Source organism: Protopterus annectens, chromosome 4.part0 (genome assembly GCF_019279795.1).
Source record: "Protopterus annectens isolate FY-2018-M chromosome 4.part0, PAN1.0, whole genome shotgun sequence".
Lineage (NCBI taxonomy): Eukaryota > Metazoa > Chordata > Ceratodontiformes > Protopteridae > Protopterus > Protopterus annectens.
In genome coordinates this window covers 184,184,414-184,206,826 of record NC_056733.1, presented here as the reverse complement: position 1 = coordinate 184,206,826, position 22,413 = coordinate 184,184,414, and the positions used below count along the sequence as shown (strand labels likewise).

Below are 22,413 nucleotides of genomic sequence, written 5' to 3'. Positions count from 1 at the left end.
GTCTAAGATAACATCTCTGCTTAGTTTAGCAGAAGCATTTAGGTGGCAAGCAGGAATGGAAATCAAACCAGAAGCAGACAAAAATCAGACAGCAACTGAATGTGCCAAAAGAAAAAAACAAAAGAAAGAATCTAAGGAGAAGGATCAGATGAGGAGGAAAGAAATGTGGAAAAGCTACAAATATAGTGACAAGTATACAGAGACAAGTATACAGAGACAAGTATACAGATCTCTCAGAACAACTTCAAGTCAATCAGGATGTGATGCAGGAATAGTTAAGGAGAGGGGAGTTGAAACCAGAGGATGAAAGGTTAATAATGGCAGTCCAGAACAGGGGACTCCATACACATTGGTTTACAAAGTTCACTGAACATGTGGGAGAAACAGACAAATGTAGGTTCTGTTAAAAATAACTGGAAACAATCACACACCTTATTGCTGAGTGTAGTATACTCATGGCAGAAGGCTCGTACACTGAGAGGCACAATAAGAGGCATGATTGTCGCACAGGGGATTGTGCAAATACTTGACACCATTCCTAGCCTCCCAGAAAGGTTGTAATCTCTGAGTTGCCATTCATGTTGCCAAACAGTATTTCCTAATATCAGCAGAGTAGTATAATTGAACTGTATATCTGTGTACATCTCAGCAGTGATTGAATGTCAGTGTGGTAGCATTGTTGATGCATGCCTTTATTGGACTGGCTTTGGATCTAGAGGTATGGTGATACTGTACATGGAATATGACAGTATTACTAGGACAGGCTGACTAGAGAGCACCCGGTTATGTGCCAAGACCCTAGGGAAAAGTTTTCTGCAACATATATCTCTTTAAAAAGGCAATGTGATAAATTATATAAAACAAATATACTTAAAATGTATCATAAACAAGTAAAGATGTATGCAATCTGTGTGCAGAACTCCTCATTACTCCACATCACATAACTTCATATGTTTAGACCAGAATGTTTCAGTAACAATTCTAGAAATAACCACAGTTATGCATAGCCAATCAGTATACAACTCCAGAATTTTGTTTGCACAGAAAAGTTCATATGGTATAATCTGAAGCAGGGCTACTTCACTCCAACTAGCATTCCCACTGAAAATCACAGAAGGCTGCACATGCTTCTCAAGTAAAACTCCAAAGGAAAACAAGCAGCACAGGTCTGCTAACAATGAGTAAGAAAATGAAAAACGGTAAATAATAAACAAGAGCAAAGACCGGTAACAGCAAAGCTAAACTGGTTAATTTTGGAGGGATATGAAACAATGTCATGCTAACCCAAAGGACTTTCAAGGTTATGTATAGACAAGTAACTGTACCCTGATATAAACCTCTTTTCATATAAATTTCAAAAAATCAAGCCTCATTAGAAATATCTAAATGAGAGTCACAAGAGAAATTCTTTATAGTCTACATGTATCTCCAAATATGTTAACTGAATTTAAGAATGCAGAGGTAACTTTATTTCAGATTGGGCCCTGCTCTATGGAATAACCTACCAACAGAAATAAAAAGGATTTAAGTCATCCCTTTCTGAGCACTTTCTTAATGGAAGTGCATTGAACTGCTATCAGGATAATGGTCAGCAACATCAAGCTGAAGAGAAACTATGCCTAGACTATTACAACCCCACCAGAAGTGCAGTCAATACTGTTTAACAAATGCTGAGCCAATACAATCTGATATACATTGTACACAGTCTATATAAAGTGATATCATCAAGTCAAGAATTAAAATACTTTGTACAATTCTGTGCCAGTGTTATCTCTTCAGTTCTACTTCATTAAACTTACATTCCTTAAGTTCTACAAATGTACACTTTCAAAATGTATAATGTCTGGCAGTTGGCTTAGAGGACTAAGGAGCTAACAACACAATTTTTCTTATGGTCCAGTGGTACAAAGTTTGATTCCCTCAGCATCCATTGCCTAATGCGACTCCGAGGAAGGCATCTAACCAAACACACTGTTCACCGTCTGAGTCTGAAAAAGGTTCATGGAAGTCAGTGCTCTACCCCCAAAAATAAATTAAATAATTTAAAGAAGTATGCAATTGTGTGCCTCAATTCAAAGTCTTTGTCAGTTTGAAATTACTGTATTCTTGCTTATGTCAGTTTGGAAATTCTATATTCTTTTCTTATGGGCCTGGGTCATGACTAAAAAAGGTTTTTGGACTAGTCCATCTCCCAGTTAACAAATACCAAGTACAATGAATAACTAAATCAGTGATTCATATTTGTAAAAAGGAACTGTCCAAGGTCTTATAGGTTCATAGGTTCATAGGTTCTTTAGTATGGGGAACTATACCCATTATTTTGCTGTGCCTCTGTCGAGCAGTGACACTGAGGTAATCCCTGGGGTATATATCCATTGGTCAAGATTTCTCTTGAACAAGGCCAGTGCTCTGCCTCACATGTACTGGGATTTTGTTCAGTCTTTGGGTGATGAATCTATCCCTCCAGCACGTCCTATTAATAGCTGTGTCGAGGTTTAAGTCTCCTGCCCTTGTGGCTCTGATGGATCTAGATTTTTTGAGGTGAAGCATATTCATCAAATCTGGGTTTGACATGGCCTTGTATGTTAGGCAAAGGTCATCTCTGAGAATAGAGCTGGAGTTCTTGAGACCCTTTATCCTTTTGGTGAGGAACTTTTGTGGCCTCTCCAGCTGTTGCAAGTGTCGGGTCAGATAATTGTACTCAATCATTGGTCTGATGAGTGATGAGTAAAGGGAGACTATGACCTCCCTTGATCTAGATGAGAATCCCTTCATGATAAGGTGGGCAATGTAGAAGGTCTTCCTAACTACTTTAGCTACATGGGTGTCGAATGACAGACTACTATCAACCTGGGTCCCCAGGTCCCTGATAACTTCTTCTGTGCTCAGTGGATTGCCACCTATTTGGTAGCTAGGGTAACCTTGTTTTCATTTTTGGCATTTAACTTAGTTATCCATTTCTGTGAGTTCTGAAGGATATCTGTAGTCATCTGCAAACTTTGTCAGCCATAACCCTCCTGTGTTTGCTTGTGTGGGACACCACTTGTAACAGGCTTTGAGTCTGACATGGCGCCAGCAACTCTGACCCTGTGGGTTCTTACACTCAGCCAGTTTGCAACCCATCTTGTGATGTATGGGTTAACATTTAAGCTGATGAGTTTTTCAATGATACCAGTGGGGTATTGTGATCGAGGTAGGCTGTATGGACTGCCTTTCCCTCATCTATGGCTTTGGTGACTGTTTGAAAAAGTCAACCAAGTTTAAAAGGCATGATCTGCCTTTGACAAAGCCAAACTGGGTTGGATCCAAAGTCTGCAAATTCCTATGTCTTTATTTATGAGGTCCATTATGATCCTCTCCATGGCTTTGCAGATAAGGCTTGTCAAGCTAATGGGCCGGTAATTTGGGACCACAGTTGCAGTGCGCCTCCCCCTGGGCACGATCCAGAGGTAAGACTTTGATTAAACAGCTGTCCTAGCTGTGGGTTTAATTCCTCATTGAGTACACCATCAGGTCCCATGGATGCTGTCAGTTCTCACTTGGGCGCTGGAGATGTTTGGGGGCTGCAATCATTTGGTATAGATATCTCTCCTTTTGGGGGGGGAGTTTGCACTGAACCTGTCAGCCAGTATGTTGGCAATGTCTGTAGGATCAGTAATCTTCACATCATTTTGAACTAGTTCTGAGCATATCTGGGAGTTTCCTCCCAGGTTTCTAACACAGCTAAAGAAGGCCTTATGATTGTCTTTTGAGTCTTTAGCTATTTTTCTCTCAAAATTTGCTTTGGATGATTTTATGAGAGCTCTTAGCTTTTACTTATAGTGATCAAGGGTGTTTTACCTTTTAAGGATTTTGCTCTATCTTGTAGTAGCTTCCTCCTTTTGTTGTAGAGTTTTGTTTATGGCTGGGGTCCACCAGAGGTACAAAGAGTCTTTGTTTTGCTTGGGATTGCCTTATCCATGCAGTCCTGCAGGTGCTGGTAGAAGGCATTTGTAAGTGATTCAGCGGCTTGAGTACTGTTTTCCGCGGCTGGGGGCCTTAATGCCTTAAAGGAGACCACACTAGTCTTTAGAAGTGTGAAGTCAGCTTTTGAGAAGTTCTTTACTGTGGTCTTTTTATTTCAGGTGGGGTGGGATGAGGACCTCCAGCGAGATTAGTTTGTGATCTGATCTCACCAGTGAGGTGTTGAACATTGTGTTCCCATGTTCGTGATGATGAGATCAAGTATGTTATCTCCTCTTGTGGGGATGGTGACTAGTTGTTCCATGGCATTTGAGTTTATGAATTCCAGGAACTTTTGGGCTAGGGTGTTTGGGATTGAGTAGTGTTCCCAGTCTATATTAGGGTAATTGAAGTCACCTAGTATGATGGTGTTTGGTGATACATTTATCCCTCTAGTGTTTTCAGGAAGGCCATGTGAGGTTCCTGAGTTTGTGAGGGTGGCCTGTAACATGCTACAATTTGCAGAGCAGTCTTGCCTATGGTTAATTGCACCTGGATGGTCTCCGATGCATACCAGTCTTGAGGTGTGGGTGTCCTTGATGAATATGGATACCATTGTCCGGATTTTGGGGGCATGATATGAGGTAAAACCTGATAGCTGGGGTGCTCTCAGGAGCCTTGAACCAGGTTTCTGTCACAGCACAGACATCGATGTTCTCCATACTGAGAAGGGCCTCGTGCATTTTGAGATTTAGACTTCTGGCATTGAGCAGCATTACCCTTAGTTTTTTCCTTTTTGTGTTCTAGGGTGGTAGGTTTAGAATTTGAGCCTTGCCTAAAAAGGCACTATGGGGTGGCAAGAGCCTTTGCCGAATCCCAGGGGTGACAGGTCCAGCATGTCATCCCAGGCAGACAGACACTGGATCCCCTTTGAATGACACCAGTGTTTAAGCCAATTGTTAAAGCTGATCATCTTATCTCTGTATTGTGGCATCATTCTTGGTGAAGGTAGGATACTGCTCAAGGTCAGGGTCATACCTGCCTGGGCTACATAATCAGAGAGCTCCTCAATGACTCTTTCATGTAGTAGTCCAGGAAGTCGCGCTCAGGTGCTTTACACCAGCGTGGACAATGACTGAGTCATATTTGTACCTGCTGTTGAGAAAGACAGGCAGCTTACTGTGACCTTCTCCTTACTCAGTCTGGTGGGCGGGACGTCAGTGTGTCTGACTATGGAGTCACCAATGACTAGTGTGTCTGGCATTGTGTTTGGCCTTAAGGGCTGTGACTGTTTGACACTCTGACTGTGAGGTCTATGTGTTGCAGGTGTTGTGTTCTGAGGTGGTGGTTGTTTGGGTGTCTGCTTTGGTGGCCTCTGCTGTTTTGGTAGATTTTTGATCAGAGCCTCCGAGTATGTCTTTGTGTGTTTATGTGTATGATTTGAGGTTGTAATGGTACTATGTGAGACTGGGTCTATAGTGTGTGTGGTAACCTTCTCCTCCTGACTGGTCTTGCCAGTCCTATGTTGAGAGAGCTCAGCTCAGCTGAGCAGGAGAGGACACTAGCAACTGATCCCTCGACATGCTAGAAGGATAGACAAAAAAAACTTTAAAAAAGATTCCAGGGGACGTGGGTGACCGAGAAATGGGGGGTTGCCTTTTTGGGGTACTATCTATGACAAGAGTGCCGTATCAAGGTAATAAGTACTGTAGGAGCAAGTGCTAGGTTTAACAGATAGAGAATAGTCTACTTGGAGTCAAGTAGAGGATATTTTAGATATTTTTAGTTATAGGATACGCTGATTAGATCAGTAGTATAGTTCGAGGGAGGTAGTTTTAAGGGAAAATTTGAAGAGTGGACTTTAGGAAGCCCGAATAGTTTACACCTGCTTAACTGGCGCTGCCCTAGTGTGCAACAGTGGCCGCTCCGCGCTAAATTCACGTAATGGCTCAAAGCGTGCTTTATAGCAGTGGGCTGGAAAAGACAGGAAATGACCCAAAATGGCCAATAAACTACAAGTTTCTGCCTTAAACCACTCCTCTGAGGACAAACAGGCAGCTCAGTACTCCCTACTCCCACTAGTGAGTAAATACTACCCCTTGACCAAACAAGGAAAATGGAGAAAACAGGAACCAAGACAAAGCCCAGGGATCAGCAAAATCTGATCACTGGAACAAACTATTAGAAAAGTATGGAAAACAAGAGTATTTTTTTTTTCAAGTTTTTTTCAGATAGGCAGAAAATACAATAAATGCTGTGTTTTAGACTAAATGCTATCAAAAGCTAGTACACTTGAGTGTATTAGCCTGTTGTTTAACTTTTAAGCAAAACTTAAACAAGCAAGTGCAATAAACAATTCAAGCTATTAAAAACAGTAAAAAAAGGTAATAGCAGAATAAAACAGGCAGAAATAGCAATCGAAAGGCTTAAAAAGTCGAAAATGCAGAAAAAATACTTAGAATCTGGACAGTTTGTCTTTTCTGGTCTCTGCTGCTCTAGGAACTCTGCTGGACACCACGAGGAGCTGTGCTGAGTTCTCTATAGCCAGAAAAGCCCGCCAAAGTGTGCTTTATAGCAGGGGGCTGGAAAAGACAGGAAATGACCCAAAATGGCCAATAAACTACAAGTTTCTGCCTTAGATTTGCTGGGGAACTGTCCAAGCCCTGTGGTTCTAAATCTGCAGCTCACACCATTATTGAACTAACACTACTAGAAGCTCACTTTTATGAATTAGTGAGCCAAAAGAACTAGAGATTTTTCTGTTTAATTTAAAACATGAGTTAGGTTCAATGTCCTGGTCTGTACCCTGAAGTAATTAACAGACAAATGATAAAGAGATTGGACTGGAAAAAAATATATATAAATATGTGTCTGTGAATATATATATATTTATATATTTACATATATATATATATATATATATATATATATATATATTTCATCAACAGGTGTGTGTATGTATGTATGTATATATATATATATATATATATATATATATATATATATATATATACTTACAAATATTTCAAGCATGGGCAATAATAACTTCTAGCTTGCCAATATACCAAAGCAGTTATTCCCATAAGTGTCCAGGCTGTTTTTTTTAAAATATCTAAATTAGTGCTTGCTTTAATGTAATTTGGTAGTTTCTTCCATGCATCAGTTATTCTCTTATAGAACCAATCAGTACACTTCACATTCCTATAGAATCTTCTACATAGGTAGTCTGATGATTCTCTACTACTTTTTGATAACTCAAAACATTCCCTGAGGTAGCTGTCTCTAAATGTCCTGTATACCCAAATAAAGTCTCCTTTTAAGTATCTATATGAGGCAGTGTACAAGTTCAGATATTTTAGTCTTTCAGAATAACTTAAATTTTCACATCTGTGGATGCTCTTGGTATATTTCCACTGTATTATTTCCGTTTTACTGATGCCTGGTTTCTTATATGGTTTCTATATAGTTATTCCATACTCAAGTTTGGCTCTGGTATAATTAATTAATAATTTCATCGTTTGTGATTTCCTAGACTTTATACATTTTTATACAACCTATAGTTATATAACTATCACTAACCAATTGGTTGATATGAAAAGAAAACTCATAGCTGGATTTACCCATATACCCAGGTCCTTAAATGAATCTACGGTTTCAATCACTGCGTGCTGTGTTAAATATTCACCTTCCAATTTAAGTTGCCCAAATCTCATATGCTTAGTTGTTGATGTATTTGTTGGCATATTACTCTCCTGTGCTCAAATGATCAATTCAGTTGAGTTCTTTTGCAGACATGTCACATCTGTAACACAAGTAATTAGTTTTCCTATTTTCAAGTCATCTGCATACAGACTGTAGAATACCTCAGATGAAAAAGCTAGATCTGATACAATCTAAACAAGTATGGGCCTAGGATATTACCCTGTGCAACATCCTGACTGTAACCTCAAATTTCACCTGTTCAACTGCTGTATGATACTCTCCATGTCCTAATTATAAGCCATGCAGCTATCCATCTTATCAACTGCTGTATGATACTCTCCATGTCCTATTTATAAGCCATGCAGCTATCCATCTTATCATGAGCACATCAATACCTAGTTCTTCTAATGTATTGATTAGTGTTTTGTGTATGACCCTATCAAATGCTGAAGTTAAGTCTACATAAAATTATATCAAAGCACAATTTTTCATTCATAGCTGTTAATATATTGTTACAGAATATCAAGTTACAGATGATGATAGATCTATTTTCAACATATGCATGCTGATAAACGGTTTCAAGTCTCATCCTAAGTCTGACAATAATTTATTAAATATAACCTTCTCCACTATCTTCCACAACATGAATGTAAACTTATGGGTCTGTATGACTCTGGATTTGTCCTCTTTCCCTTTGTCTTAAAGACAAGTTTGACAAGCACGTCTCCACTCATGAGGAATTTCCCCATATTTATATGACCTAGTAAATAACATATAATGGTTCTGTAAGATCATGGTGAATTGCTCTCAGGTCATTATTACTAATTTCGTCTCTTCCCTGTGCTTTGTTTGAATCCAGTTTGTATAGTTGTTTTTCAATATAATGTAATCTGATTTCAGTATCTGGGGTTACCCAGATTCACTAAGACAATTTACCACCCTCTCTGTAGAACGAAACTGCTTTGCCAGTGATTTTATAAACATCTTTATAATTTTCTGTGCCTGAGAATAAATTTAAGAATCTATACACAGTTTATCAATTTGTATGTCTTTACTCCTACCACATCTTATATATCTATAAAATTGTTTCCTATTAAGCTCAATATCTTTATATACATTTTCTTCAAATATTTCTTGATCTTGTCCCACACCGTTAAATTTGTTTGTCCAGCTTCAAATTCATAGTTCAGCCTTTTTTCCATTTCTTATATTTGTCTCTTACCTTAATCAAGTAGCTTGTTCTTATAGAATATATCCTCCTGTCTTTGTGTGCCTAGATCTTAATGTTAATCATTTTTGTGAATGTCATACAGACATCTCAAATTTACTGACATCTGATTGTGTGTGTGGGAGTCTCTGCTAAACGAACATAATGATTTGTTAAATTACTTCTCTGAATACAAGGATCTGTTACTTATAACAGAATTCATACAGAAACAATTCAAACTATAGTTACATCCAGTTTGAAAACATGAGGGTGGTCTTTAAGTATAATATGATCTTTTGACTAACAGTTCAGCAATTAAAAGCTGATATTTAAAACTGTTGTTGTATGCAAACAATTCAATCTGCAATTTATTTATTTATTTATTTATTGACATTTGTTGACTGGGAAAGTCCACTGGGTCAGGAACCCATTTTCAGTGGAGGCCCAGGGAGAAAAGCTCCACAATTAATACAGTAAAATAAAATATAGAAACTTAACAAAACTTATAAATGTAGAATACACAAAATTTAACAAAAATAATAAATGTAGAATACGCAAAAATATAAAACTTAATATGTACCAAACTTTTAAAAGCTTAGAAGCTTAGACAACAGTTGGTAGTAGATTACAATACATGAGTTTTTTTTTTTTTAATTGTGGCATAGCATAAAAACATGGCAGTTCTTATAGAACAGAAATAGTGGTAATTGAGCTGTGTTGCTGTCAAGGTAGTAGTCATTTTGAACTTCAGATGTGGGTTAGTATTAAGTAGTGCAGGTTTTATTGTGGCTTGTTCGTTTTGTGGTGGCATTTTAGATTAATTAGCAAATATGTCTATTTGGGTAATATGGGAGGGTAAGGAGTTCCACTGTTTAGCAATGCTATGGGAGAACAAGCATAGTCAAGCTCTTACTGGGCTTGGTTACACTTAATAGCAATTTGTTGGAGGATCTTAGGGTACATGGAATATAAGTTTGTAGTACTGATGAGAGTGCCAGGCAGGTATCTGGTTTATAAATTAGTTTATGGGCTAGCATAACAGAGACAGTTTGGGAAATCCAGCTAGTTCAGTTTAGAGATTGCTTGGCAGTGGTCTGAGCGGTTAGGTTTTCCTGAGGTGAATTTAGCTATTTTATAGTAGCAAGACTGAAGTTTATTGCTGAGGGATGACTGAAGGTTAGTAAAGATAGCACTACCATAAAGCAGGGAAGGGATGAGTAAGGTACTTGCCAGTTTTGTTTTGGTGGGTTTATCAATGTAGAGTTTATGATGATAAAGTTTGCCAAGTTTAAAGTGTGTTTTTTTTTATTGCATTAAGAATTTTTTTTTCAGAGGTGAGTTTGTCGTCAATTGTAATGCCTAGTAGTTTGGCAGATTTCACTATTTCTATTTCAGTTCTGTCTTTAGAAAAGATTTTGAAGTCTATATCTGGTGGTCTTGAAGAGAATAATAGAAGTTTTGTTTTTTGGTGTTTAGTAGCAGTTGTGAATTGTTTAGCCAGGATTCAATCTCTGTAAATGTATTTTGAGTAACTGTGAGGAGGTCAGAGATATTGTTTGAAGTAGAGATTATCGTCGAATCATTGGTGTATTGGATAATTTTACTTAGTTGTGAGGCTCTGCGGAGGTCGTTAATAAAGATATTGAAGAGTAATGGTCCCAGAATGGAACCCTGTGGGACTCCTTTGTTGTTTGACAGATAATCAGATTGGATATTATACCACTTTACAGATTGTTTCTTATTTTTTAGGTATGATGTAAACCAGTTGAGGGATTTGGGGAAACAACCAAGTTTTGTTAGTTGGATCAGAAGTGGGGTGACCTGTATCTTAGGCTTTGTTGACAGTATTGGTGAATGAGAGCAGGGCTGTTCTCTGGGTGGAAGCCATGCTGAGTAGGACACAGAAGATCATTATCAATGAGGTATTTAAGTGTGTGTGTGTGTGTGTGTGTGTGTGTGTGTGTGTGTGTGTGTGTGTGTGTGTGTGTAATCTTAATATATTAAGGCTACAACATATTAGATTTAATGTTAGACAATTGCTACTAAAGGTTAATCTTAAGTGACAGCTAGTACTTGTGTGTGCTGACACTCCTAACTGCATGCACTCTCATTACAGTGGCTACAAAGACTTGAATCGTGGCACATTATACACATATAGGCTATGATTCACTGTTACCGGCCTTCAAGAAGCCTGAGTTTGCTTATACCATACTAAAATTTACACATACCAATGCATTTTTGAGGTCTCATTTAAACATATAAAGGAGGTGGCAGTTTTTCAAAACAAACAGGGAGTTTTTCCAAAGAAGAGAGAAAACTTGAGTTTAAAAAAAAAAAAAAAAAATCACACTTTTTATTACAGTTTGAGGAGTTCTTAAAGACTGTTTACTTCCCCAAATGACATCACTAAATGTATTTACTTTTAGTGCCAAGCCATTATATTTACACCAGCTGTAGGTTTTGTCCCTTCCTGTCTGGAGAATCTAGTAGGTAGAGGAAAGTGCTCCCCAGTTTGCAATCATCTGCAAACATGGTGAGCCACAGACTGCAAATACTTTTGGCTTATACCTCTATGCCAAAATAAAATATGCCAAAAAGCAGTAGTGTAAGAACACAGCCTTGTAACAGGCTACTCAACCAGTGCGTCTTAAACTATTCTTGGTGAAAGACTAGTTGTTTTCATTTCTGATCTGTTATGGACTGCTACTTTTGTAAAATAACTGCAAAACACAAACCATGGTATTTAAAGACATACAATGAAGAAACCACACCATTTGTTTTGTGTGCATGTTTTTACAACTTCCTTGAAGAAACCACACCATGGGCTTCTAGATGCTCTGAGGTGCATTTTAGAGTTTTTTCCAACCTTCTGATCCATTTGATGGTCTTAACAGAAATCTTAACTAAGGATTTTTTTTTCTTTTAACATAGGAATAACCTATGTCCAAGATTTAATCTTCAAAGCCAACAAAACTACCATCTCCCAATAAACAGGTGACAAATACTAACAATGGCACAAAAAGGCATAACTTGAAATACTGCAATAGCCACTTGTAATGACTGTATGAACCTCATCTGTTTGTGATCAAATAAATGCATAAACAATGGAACAAAACTGCATTCTAGTTCATTGCTGTTAGAACCATAAAGGTGAACCATAAAGGTCAACTCAATGTAAACCCCAGTGGCCTCTCTACATCTTTGCTCAAGAATATGCACTTAAAAAAATTGCTAGAACAGGCTTTATATTGCATTTTTGAAGGATTTGAAATCTGAAATAAAAAGAAGTCTGCCATTATTTAATGACTGCAATGCTTAGTTTGCCAGGAAGAAATATAGCTAGCATGTTTTGAGAGCCCTTAGCTTCCTGGTAATCCACCACTGAAAAGAATAATAATAATAATAATAATAATAATAATAATAGCAGTAAAAAAACATATGATTCAGTAGCTGCTTCCCCAGCCAGGTAGTGTCCACACTCCTTTAAATTTGCAGGCTTTTTCTTCCAGCTGGGAAAGTACGGTTATGTAAGAACTTGCTATAACAGTTAATGTCCTGCTGATAACTGCTGCAGTATTCCAATAGTTGCAGGTGATTCCCAAAACTAATGGTGGTTGAGGAGGAAAGACTGGGTATAGGGCTGCTGTCAAGCAGTCCAAAAAGGAAAGAGGTTTTATATTGGGAAAATGCATCTACTCTGTAATGTTTGGTGAAAGTGAGTAGAGGTCCAAGTGGCAGCTGCCAGGATGGATCTGGAATCAATGCCTTTGAAGAAGGTGCCCGAGGTATAGAATGCACTGGTGGAATGGACCTTCACTGTGGTTTGTAGAGTCTTACCATGGAAAGAATGACAATGACAGAAGGGGATGGACTTAAGGAGTTGGCCTGTTTGGAAACTGAGATTTCCATTCCATTCCATCCTCTTGGAAGGAAACAATGGCTTAGTTTTTTCCAGGTAAAATCTAATGCCTGCCTATACGCATCCCCAGAGTGAAGGATTCTCTCACCTCCATTTTGTAGATTAGAGGAAAAAGTTGGCAACAGAATAGATTGGTTCAGAGACAGCTCATCTACTACTTTGAGCATAAAAAAGAACTTAGCGCTTTAGGAGACCCTATACCTACGAAATGTAAGGAAAAGAGGGGTCACCATATGAGCTTGCAGCTCAGAAGCTCTTCTAGCTGAAGAAAGGGTGACAAGTAGAACTGTTTTCCAGATGCAGAATTTTAGTGAAGCTGAAGCTACAAGTTCAAACTGACACAATGCAAGTTTTTCCTGAACACAGTTCAGATCCCAGAGAGGAAGAACAGCCTTCCTGAGAGGGTTGAGGTGAAGGACACCTTTCAAAAACTTTCAATTCTGCTGACCAAAGGTGGATTTAATGGCAGGTAAGCAGGGATTGCAGATAGGGCCAGACCACTTAGCAACTCGCACATGTATGACGGAATAGTAGGAACGCCTACCAAATAGGGGTTCTTATTTTTCTTGTAATACAATATGGAAATTCTTTTCCACTTGGAGATGTAGGATTTTCAGTAGTAGTAGTAGATTCCCTCACTTCCTGGAGTACCTAGAGCACATACCCTAAAATGGAGTCTGAAAGGAATTAAGTTTCTGTCATCCAGAGATTCGGGATGAGAGCCTAAAGGTTGGGGGTGAATCTGAGCACCCTTGTTCCAAGAGGAAGTCCATTTTGTGGGTTAATTTGAAGTGATTGCCTTAGACCACATGAAGTAGAAAGAAGAAACAATGCAGGTCGGGCCAAAATGGAAACACTAGCAAAACTCTGGGTTTGTCCCTCAGTGTCTTTAGGAGAACCTTTAGTATCAAAGGAAAGGCATAGAGGAACTTCTTGCTCAAGTTGACGAACATGGTATCTGTTCTCCAGGCCTAGTGACAAGTGGCCCTGGAGCAGAACAGTCTCAGTTGTCTGTTCTGATTGGAGGAAGACAGATCTATCTGAAGCACAGCCCATTTGTGGTCTATGTCCTGGAAGACCTCTATGTCCTGGAAGACCTCTCTGTGCAAGATCTATCTGTAGGGGGGGGGGTCTTCTCTGGATTTGCTAAGATTTTCTGTAAGAACACAAGTATGCAAAATGCCTGTAGGAACAGGTGATTTCTATAACTATTAGCCATGCCATCAGGGTTAGTCTACACAGCTGGTAAGACTTGGTACCTCCTGTTTGTTGAAGTGCCACATGGCCAAAGTCTTGTCTGAACGCCTTCAAATGGCATGGGTTCCACAAGAGAGACAGCACCTGCAGGGCTTGAATGAGAGCTTTGTTTCCTTTATACTGACATGCTCCTTCATTTTTCTAGGTGACAATTGTTCCTGAACTGTACTGGAACCTGTCAACTTCCCCCAGCCCAGGTCACATGTGTCTGTGTAGAGGTCATGGGTGGGAGTGGCGTGTAAGAAGGGAACTCCTGTGTTGAGTTGCACTTGGGATATCAGCTATGCAGATCCGACTTTAGAAATAGCAAGAAAGGGATTTAAAAGTCCAGGAGGTGACATTGTTGAGACCAGATAGACTTTAACTACCATTGGGTCTTCCAAATGCACAAACTAGCAAATGACATCATTGGAATCATGGCTGCCATGTACCCTAGGACTCCAAGAATCTCTCTTGCTGCAGTTGTATGTACAATACAACTGCAGGACTTTCAAGTAAGTGGTAAGGGTGAAAGGCTGTCATTCCCAGAGTATTTAGTCTACAACCTAGGATGACTATGTCTTGGGATGGAATGAGGGAAGACTTCCTTAGGTAGAGAGAGTGAATCTCAATATTTCTAGAACAGAAATAACAGCAGGGTTTCATTGTAAGAAGCCTAAATAAGATATAATCTAATTAGGAGAAAATCTATATCCCCTAGGTTCTGCAGAAGGCCATAGCTGGAGGTTAGGACTTTGTGAAAACCCTGGGAGCTGTATACATGCCAAAAGGTAAAGCTGAAAAATGAAAGTGTGATGAAGAGACTGAAAACTTGAGAAATATTCTCTATTTAAATGAATAGGGATGTGCAGGTATACATCCTTCAGATCTAAGGTGACCAGAACATTCTGAGGAAGGATAAGTGGAAGCATGGTCTGGAGAGCGACAGACAGCATCTTGAAACTCTTAACTTCCAAAAAATGTAGCAAACAAACCTGCTGCTGCCACCCAAACTGAAGTAAAATGATTGAAATTGTTAAAATCAGTTCCTTTATTAACAAAATAAAACGTAATCCTGCTGCTGCTGTCTGGATAAGCACTCTTGGTTGTTGGACCTTTATCAAATCCTAAAGAAAAAAGCAGCTTCCTTTCATTTAAAAAGAGCTTCCTGCAGCTCATTCAGTAATCCAGTAGCCTCAATCCTCACCACTGGCTCCTGTAGTAAATGTTCACTGGGAGGATAACAGGTACACACACAGTATCTCCAGATGCAGCTGTCTGCATCAAGCACAATTAAGCACAATTTCCCTTAAGAGCACACAGGGAACACAGTTGCTCCATGGATGGTTTCTCCCTCCTTCTTCAGACCCCTAATAAGACTCCCCACTGGCACATCTATGGAGTTGATATCTCAGCTGAGTGTCGAATCCAAGACCTCCAGCACCCTCTCTGTCCAACCAGTGTTTTGTGTCCCTGCCCAAGTAGCTGACAAACACACTCTTTGAGGTTTGATTTACACACACGCTCACCCGCACCTGGGAAAGGCTGGCACAGGTTTACTAGCTCTGTCCCCTTCTGCCCAGACTATAAGGTAGTTATGACTGCCACCAGACACTCTTGCCAGCTATCTTAAGGCTCTTACAAGGGTACCCAATATACTGAGTGAAATTAATATTAATACAAATGGTTGTTTGACCAAGAGCAAGGCTATTAGGACTGGCCCACACTGTCTCGCCAAATAAATATGCAAATGCTCTCAAAAATATCTCTACAAAGATCAGCCACAATGAAAGGTTTAAATATATATAATAATAAAAGAACAAGAAAATACTAAGTATATATTCACAGTAACATCAGAGTTCAAATCACAGGAAATATTTAAAATAACATTGAAAGACATGCTCGGACAAATAAAGAAAAACTATATCTAAACGAAGCTTCACTATATTCTTGACTGAATCTAAAATAATTAATACTATTCCCTACTTAATAGAGCAAAGCAGATGTGGCGAATGGTCCTTCTGTCTTAATACAGAATACCCTCTCTCTAACAGACTTCTCAAAATATCATCTAAAATCTTACTTCTGGGATAGTTTGCAGAATTACATCACTTCTGGACATCTGACTTCTAGTTCCTATGCAAGCCCCCATTGCTGGAAGCTGGCAGGATTTGTCACCTACCTGTAAAAATACACACACAAGGGCTTTTGCTCAGATCTGTGGTAGATGCTGAAGTCATAAAACAATTACATCCCTCCATGCACCCACAGTAGTAATTAGTTCACCCCAAAGACAATACAGAAAGTGTTATAGTACAGACTTTGTGCCTCTGGCTGCATTGAAACCTATGAGATGCTTTATGGCCTAGCCCATAAAGTGATTTCATTTCAGATATATTTTAAAGTTTCCTGGACTGAGGTTAACCTTCCAGTTTCCTCTCTTAAAACATATACATTTAAACAGTTAGAATAGTGCATGTACATTTCCGTTCTCTCCAGTGGTGCACACTTGTGCTTGTGTTTGAAATGTATCCAAACACAAAGCACTTTACAAATACCTTTTCAACACAAACATCTCTAAAAATCAGTTTGATATGCACATGACATACAGTTTTAATACATTTGTAACACAAGCATCTTGAATAAATCAGTTTGATATTCACAAATGATATACAATTATTTACAAAATTCCAGCTAGCTGTGATGGTAGTACCTCCTATTGTCACGCACCCCACATACTTCAAACATGTGTAAATGATGACAAGATTAAAATAGAGCTAGAGGTCCCCTCACCAGTCATATACCCGGCATTGATGTTCGAGGTCATGTATTAGTTTCAGGCCTGGCACTGCTCCTCTGGGTATTCCTAGGAATCACAATCCTAGCAGGGTTTTTACATGCACTATCACCAGTCACAAGCACTGCAGTAATCACAGCGGCATCCTCACAGTACACAATCCTGGCACTTATGCTAGAGGTACCCCTACCAGTCACACATCTGTTACTAATCCTAGAGGTGTCTGATACATGTACCCCTACCAGTCAGAGGCCTGGCAATCACCCTATGTGAATTTCTACCATTTACAGACCTGACACTGATCTAAGATTTATATGCACCAGTCCCATGTCATGCCTAAACCTCATCCTACAAGCACTCTAGCAGAAATCATGGTGGCATTTTCACAGAATACAGGCCTGGGACTTATGCTAGAGGTACTCTTACGAGTCAAACACCTGACACTGATTCTAGAGAAATGTGCTACAGGTACTCTCACCAGCCACATACTTGAGCCTGATCATAGACGAATGTGTTACAGGTACTCACACTATTAAACACACCTCATAAAACCAAAAACCACAGTAAAACATGTCAGACTGGAAAAGCCAACAAAGTTCAAATGTAGTAGAAAATAATAAAAAACAATAAAAATAGTATTATTTTCTACTATGTTTATATATCATGATTTTATTTCATTTGGTTTTATCATGTGACTATTGATCATGTGATTCTGAAGTATATAACTGCTCTTACTATCTAGAAAGTTGTGCTTGCCTGAGGAAGCCTTGATAGGCAAATTTTACTTGCAATAATAAAGGTTATAACGTTTCTAACTTTGTTGGCTCTTCCAGTCTGACATGTTTTCCTGTGTTTTTTGTTTATGGGCTTATTTTTGGTGAAACACCACAGAATTTATCAGTTTGCTGACTGATGTTTTTATAATTTTTATAATTTTACCATTCATACACCTGGCACTGGTCCTAGAGGAATGTGATACAGGTACTCACACCAGTCAAGTGCCTGAGCCTGAACCTGCAAGCACTGTAGCAGTGATCATGGTGGCATTCTTGCAGAAAACAGGTCTGGCACTTAGGCTAGAGGTACCCCTACCAGTCACAACTCCTACTAGTCACATAACTGGCACTGATCTTCAAGTACATGCTACAAGTATTCACACCAGTCACATGCCTGAACCTGATCCTACTAGCACTCTAGCAGTGATCATGGTGGTACTCTCACAGAACACAGGCCTAGCACTCTAGCAGTGATCATGGTGGTACTCTCACAGAACACAGGCCTAGCACTTCTACCACAGGTACCGTTACCACTCACACACCCCTGGCACTAATCATAGACGTACTTGCCATAGGTACTTACACCAGTCAAATGCCTGATACTGGTCCTGTAAGCACGCTAGCAGTGATCATGGTGGTATTCTCACAGGATGCAGGCCTGGCATGTATGCTGCAGGCACCCACCCAAATCACATTTCTGGCACTGATCCTACAGGCATTCTAGCATTAATCATGTACGTATATTCACAGGGCACATTTCCCATGTATGCTACAGGTGTCCATATGAATTACATGGCTTGCACTAATCCCACATGAAATTAGAGCACTGGATATGGATCTTCATAGGACACAAGCTTAGCACTTACACTTAAAGGTGCCAACACCAATCATGCTCCTGGCTCTGATCCTAGACATATGTGCACAAGTCACACGCCTGGCAATGATCTTACACGTATCCTCACCAGTCATATGTTTAGCACTAATCCTACAGCCTTGGAAATCTCTTGAATTAAGGCATTAGTTACAAAGTAAAAATACTGCAAACATTATTGCCAGATTTTACAGATTAGTGCTTACAATACCTGACAGACTACATGGAAAACGCATTATTTCAAAACAAATGGAACACTATGTCTACAATAAAAGTATATTATTTGGTTATTTCAATATTAAAATGATAGTGGAGTAAAGAAATGGAACATTGTGCTTATACCAAATATGATTTTCTTGTTTCAAGATTAAATGACACAGAGAAAAGAAACAGAACACTTTGTTTAGACCAAAAGTATATTATGTTTATTTCAAGATTAAAATGACACAAGAATGTAAAGAAATGGAAGAGTGTGCTTACACTATTGTTCATTTCAAGATCGAAATTATATAGCAAATAAAGACAATGCATTTAGTAAGTACTTATTTTGAAAGTTGATTATTCTTTCAGCATTAGTTTCCTAGTCTACACGAATAACCCCATTATTGTGGGTTGTAGCAGACTGGGCATTGGTGATTGTTGGGGGCTGAGGGCAACTAGCTACCTAAGACTGTGGGATGAAACTGACATTTTTCATAAGTGGGGTGAAACTGACATCCTCATAAATGTGGGGTGAAACTGACGTATTCCTCATAAGTGGACATGAAGCTGACTTACCCCTCATAAGTGAGGGGTGAAGCTGACTTATCCCTCATAAGAGAGTGTGTGGGTGAAGCTGACTTATCCCTCATAAGTGAGATTGAAGCTGACTTACCCCTCATAAGAGAGTGTGGGGGTGAAGCTGACTTATCCCTCATAAGAGAGTGTGGGGGTGAAGCTGACTTATCCCTCATAAGAGGGATTGAAGCTGATAAAAGCAATGCAAGGAGAATTTCTTGTAGTAGCGCTGTCTCTCAATCAGCAGCTGCTGCTTTCTTTTTTGTTTTGCATTCCATGTGGAGCAGACAGCAATTTAAGCTTTTCACAAGCAGGTGCAGAGCATTTATTTCATAATTTAGTTTCACATAAGTATCCACATTTGACAATCAGAGCTGTTCTCAGAGCAATGCTTTCTGTGGAATCTGTACAAGCTTATCAGAAGACTAAATAACACCTGCTAGGCGAGAACCATCTTACCTTTCCTTTAAGCAAAGGAAACATTGGTGAGCATCCTTTTAATATAACAGACACCACACATATCAATTTTTATCAATAATGGTGCAGTTTCATAAGAAAAAAAAAATTGTGGGCTTTGCTTCGGGAAACCCTGTACAACACCAATTTCATACCGCTCACAAATGAAAGCAGTGCAAAGCAAGAACTGTACCTATACACAAGGTACTAAAAATAAAATAAACAGCAGGCTGTGTTAGTTGTCTAACAGTCTCTCAGACCAACTTTATTGTGCCACTCTGAGCTGCCTGTTGTCTCTGCTCTTTGTGGAGCCCCATCATTAGAACCTTTTATTAAGGTGCAGTGCTTTGTCCCAAATCTCAAACCTGTGTCAGTTTATCCTTTTACAAAGAGAGAGCATCTGTGTAATTGTCCCCAGCTGGGACTTATTAAGGCTTAGATATAAATGTTTTTTGTCTACCCGTAGATATAAATGTTTTTATCTACCCGTCATACAGAAGCAAGGAAGTCCGTGTATCTGAGTAGTACAGTAAACTATTCCACTCAGAGTTTTTATGTTATTATCATCGCTTCAGTATAACAACATGAAGACATAAAGCTGACCATGCTGGACAAAGTACACAGGCTAGAAAGCAGTTCAGTTGATGCCGTGTTGTTCTTTACCCACGGAGAAATGCTTACTAGGCAGCCTTTCAGAACTAGAATTAAAGACAAGCTATCCTACACCAACAAAATACACACACACACAACACGCCATGAAATATTGTGAAATAATAATGAACGCTGGCAGCACTAGTGTTACCGCCCTGGTTAACAATATCAAATAGTAATGAGCCAGAATCTCATTGGGCACACTAAACACAAGGCTTCATTCCTGTGCCGGTTGTTTTATTGCATTGCAACAAATGACAGGCTGCGCCTATACCTCTTAACTGTCCCTGATTTTCAGAATGTCTGATTCGGACTGAAATTTTAGCTGTGTCCCTCGTAATCCCTCCTAAAACTGGTGATTTTTGGAGAAAAGATATGGAATTAACATTAATAAATAATGACAATAATTAGAGATCGACATTTCTTTTACTTTAGAAATTGCATTCATTCACATTCACTTATTCCGTCAATGCTTGAAGCTAATTGTACTAATATTTTAAAAGTGTCCCTGATTACCCCTGATTATTTGCCGATTTGTCCCCGATTGTGTGGCAGCTATACGTCTCATGTGCAAGGGATCGATACCCACTTAGTCGCACATTACACCAACCAAAATAAAACTTGTACATCATCAGCCCATTCTCACAAAAAGAATCTGCGTTCCTATGTATTTATATATTTCAAATCAAACATGCCTAAAATAAAGTTTTACACTGCCATTAACTTCACAGTTCCCTGCATTTCTTAAGCAAATCACTCTTAGCAGGTTGGTTACTTTATGATATATTTTAATCAGACACAAAAATATGCTGTGCGTCTATCCGATTTAAGATTAAAACAGTTTGGCATGTTTTACACGGACCACCAGCTTTGGAGGTGACCACTCATAATTACTTTAATATAAACCGTACATCTCGCCTTTTACTCTTAGTACCGTATATCCAAACTGAGCAGATACATAACATAACCACCATCTACATTTTTACTGTAATGCAATAGTTTCTTACCTTCACAAGTCCTCCAAAGTCCAGAGTGTGAGTCGAGCTCCTCTTCGCCCAAGGGATGGCTCCCGTTGCTCCCAACGGGATCCACCTTCACGATGTACCAGTAATCTGTAGTCAAGGCTGCAGCCAAAAGGGCGAAAGTTAGGATAGCCGAAAGGCCAGCGGATACAAACAATGTGCCCACTTTCATCTTCTTCGTCCCCAGCCCCATAGCACACATCGGCTGTTCTATAGCTTCTCACCACAAATCAGTACAGGAGCGGTATTCAAACACCTTCTCTCAATATTTAAGTTCAGGATGGACAGTACAGTGCAGCAAAGCAGCTAGTTCACAATGAATCCTAAACACCTGTCAGACTACCTAAATTGGAGAAATCTGCCTCAACTGGTACCCTGCGTCTTACAGATTTCCTTTCGTCTCTGCACACAACGTTACGAGAAGCTGGACAGCTCACATTTCGGTGGCTAAGCTACCTTCCCAAAAACCTCCCTCATTAAGGTAATGGTAATGTGCCGTATGCTGAAGGAGTTTTTAAATAGATGCGCCGCAAGAACGGTTACGTCCAACCAAGTTGCGCTGTTCCAAGTGGCGTCACTCCCTCCTTTGGCAACACAGGGAAACAACCTCATTTGTACGTATGCACCACCACATGAGGGCGCTAAGAATGTGGGGGAGTTTGCAGCTTAGCCCCCCCCCCCCCCCTCCAAAAAAAAAGACTGTCACCAAACATCTAGCCGTACTTATAGGTCATGCAAGGGGAAAGAAGAAAATATTATTTTCACATTCTCAAAGGAAGTGTCAAAGCAAAGGAGTCTAGCTCCGAATGTTAAGTCACTGATTCCCCTCCCATTTGTTGTTCTTTTAAGTCGCAAAGATGCAGTCGGGTCGGGTCTATTGCCTTTTCAAGGGACGATAGTTAGCAGTAGTTAGTAAACATGCTCAGTCATGTAAAGTGAGCTAAGGAGGTGAACTACAAGGTATGCAAGATGAAGAAAACACTCTCCGGCCTTAATCTTACGTGCTATACTGCCTGATATGTTAATATTAATTATGTGGGAATAATGTCAGCACAAG

General features: G+C 39.4%; 1 protein-coding gene across 1 annotated transcript in view; it reads right to left on the bottom strand.

The window, feature by feature from the left end:
* The window catches only part of TMEM235 (transmembrane protein 235), a 1,860,278-nt gene extending 1,838,354 nt beyond the window's left edge, over positions 1–21,924 (bottom strand). The window contains exon 1 of the mRNA XM_044068171.1: positions 21,342–21,924. Within this exon, the coding sequence (XP_043924106.1) occupies positions 21,342–21,558 (217 nt within the window). The 5' untranslated portion in view covers positions 21,559–21,924. The remainder of the gene's footprint in view (positions 1–21,341) is intronic.
* Between the last annotated feature and the right edge of the window lie 489 nt (positions 21,925–22,413).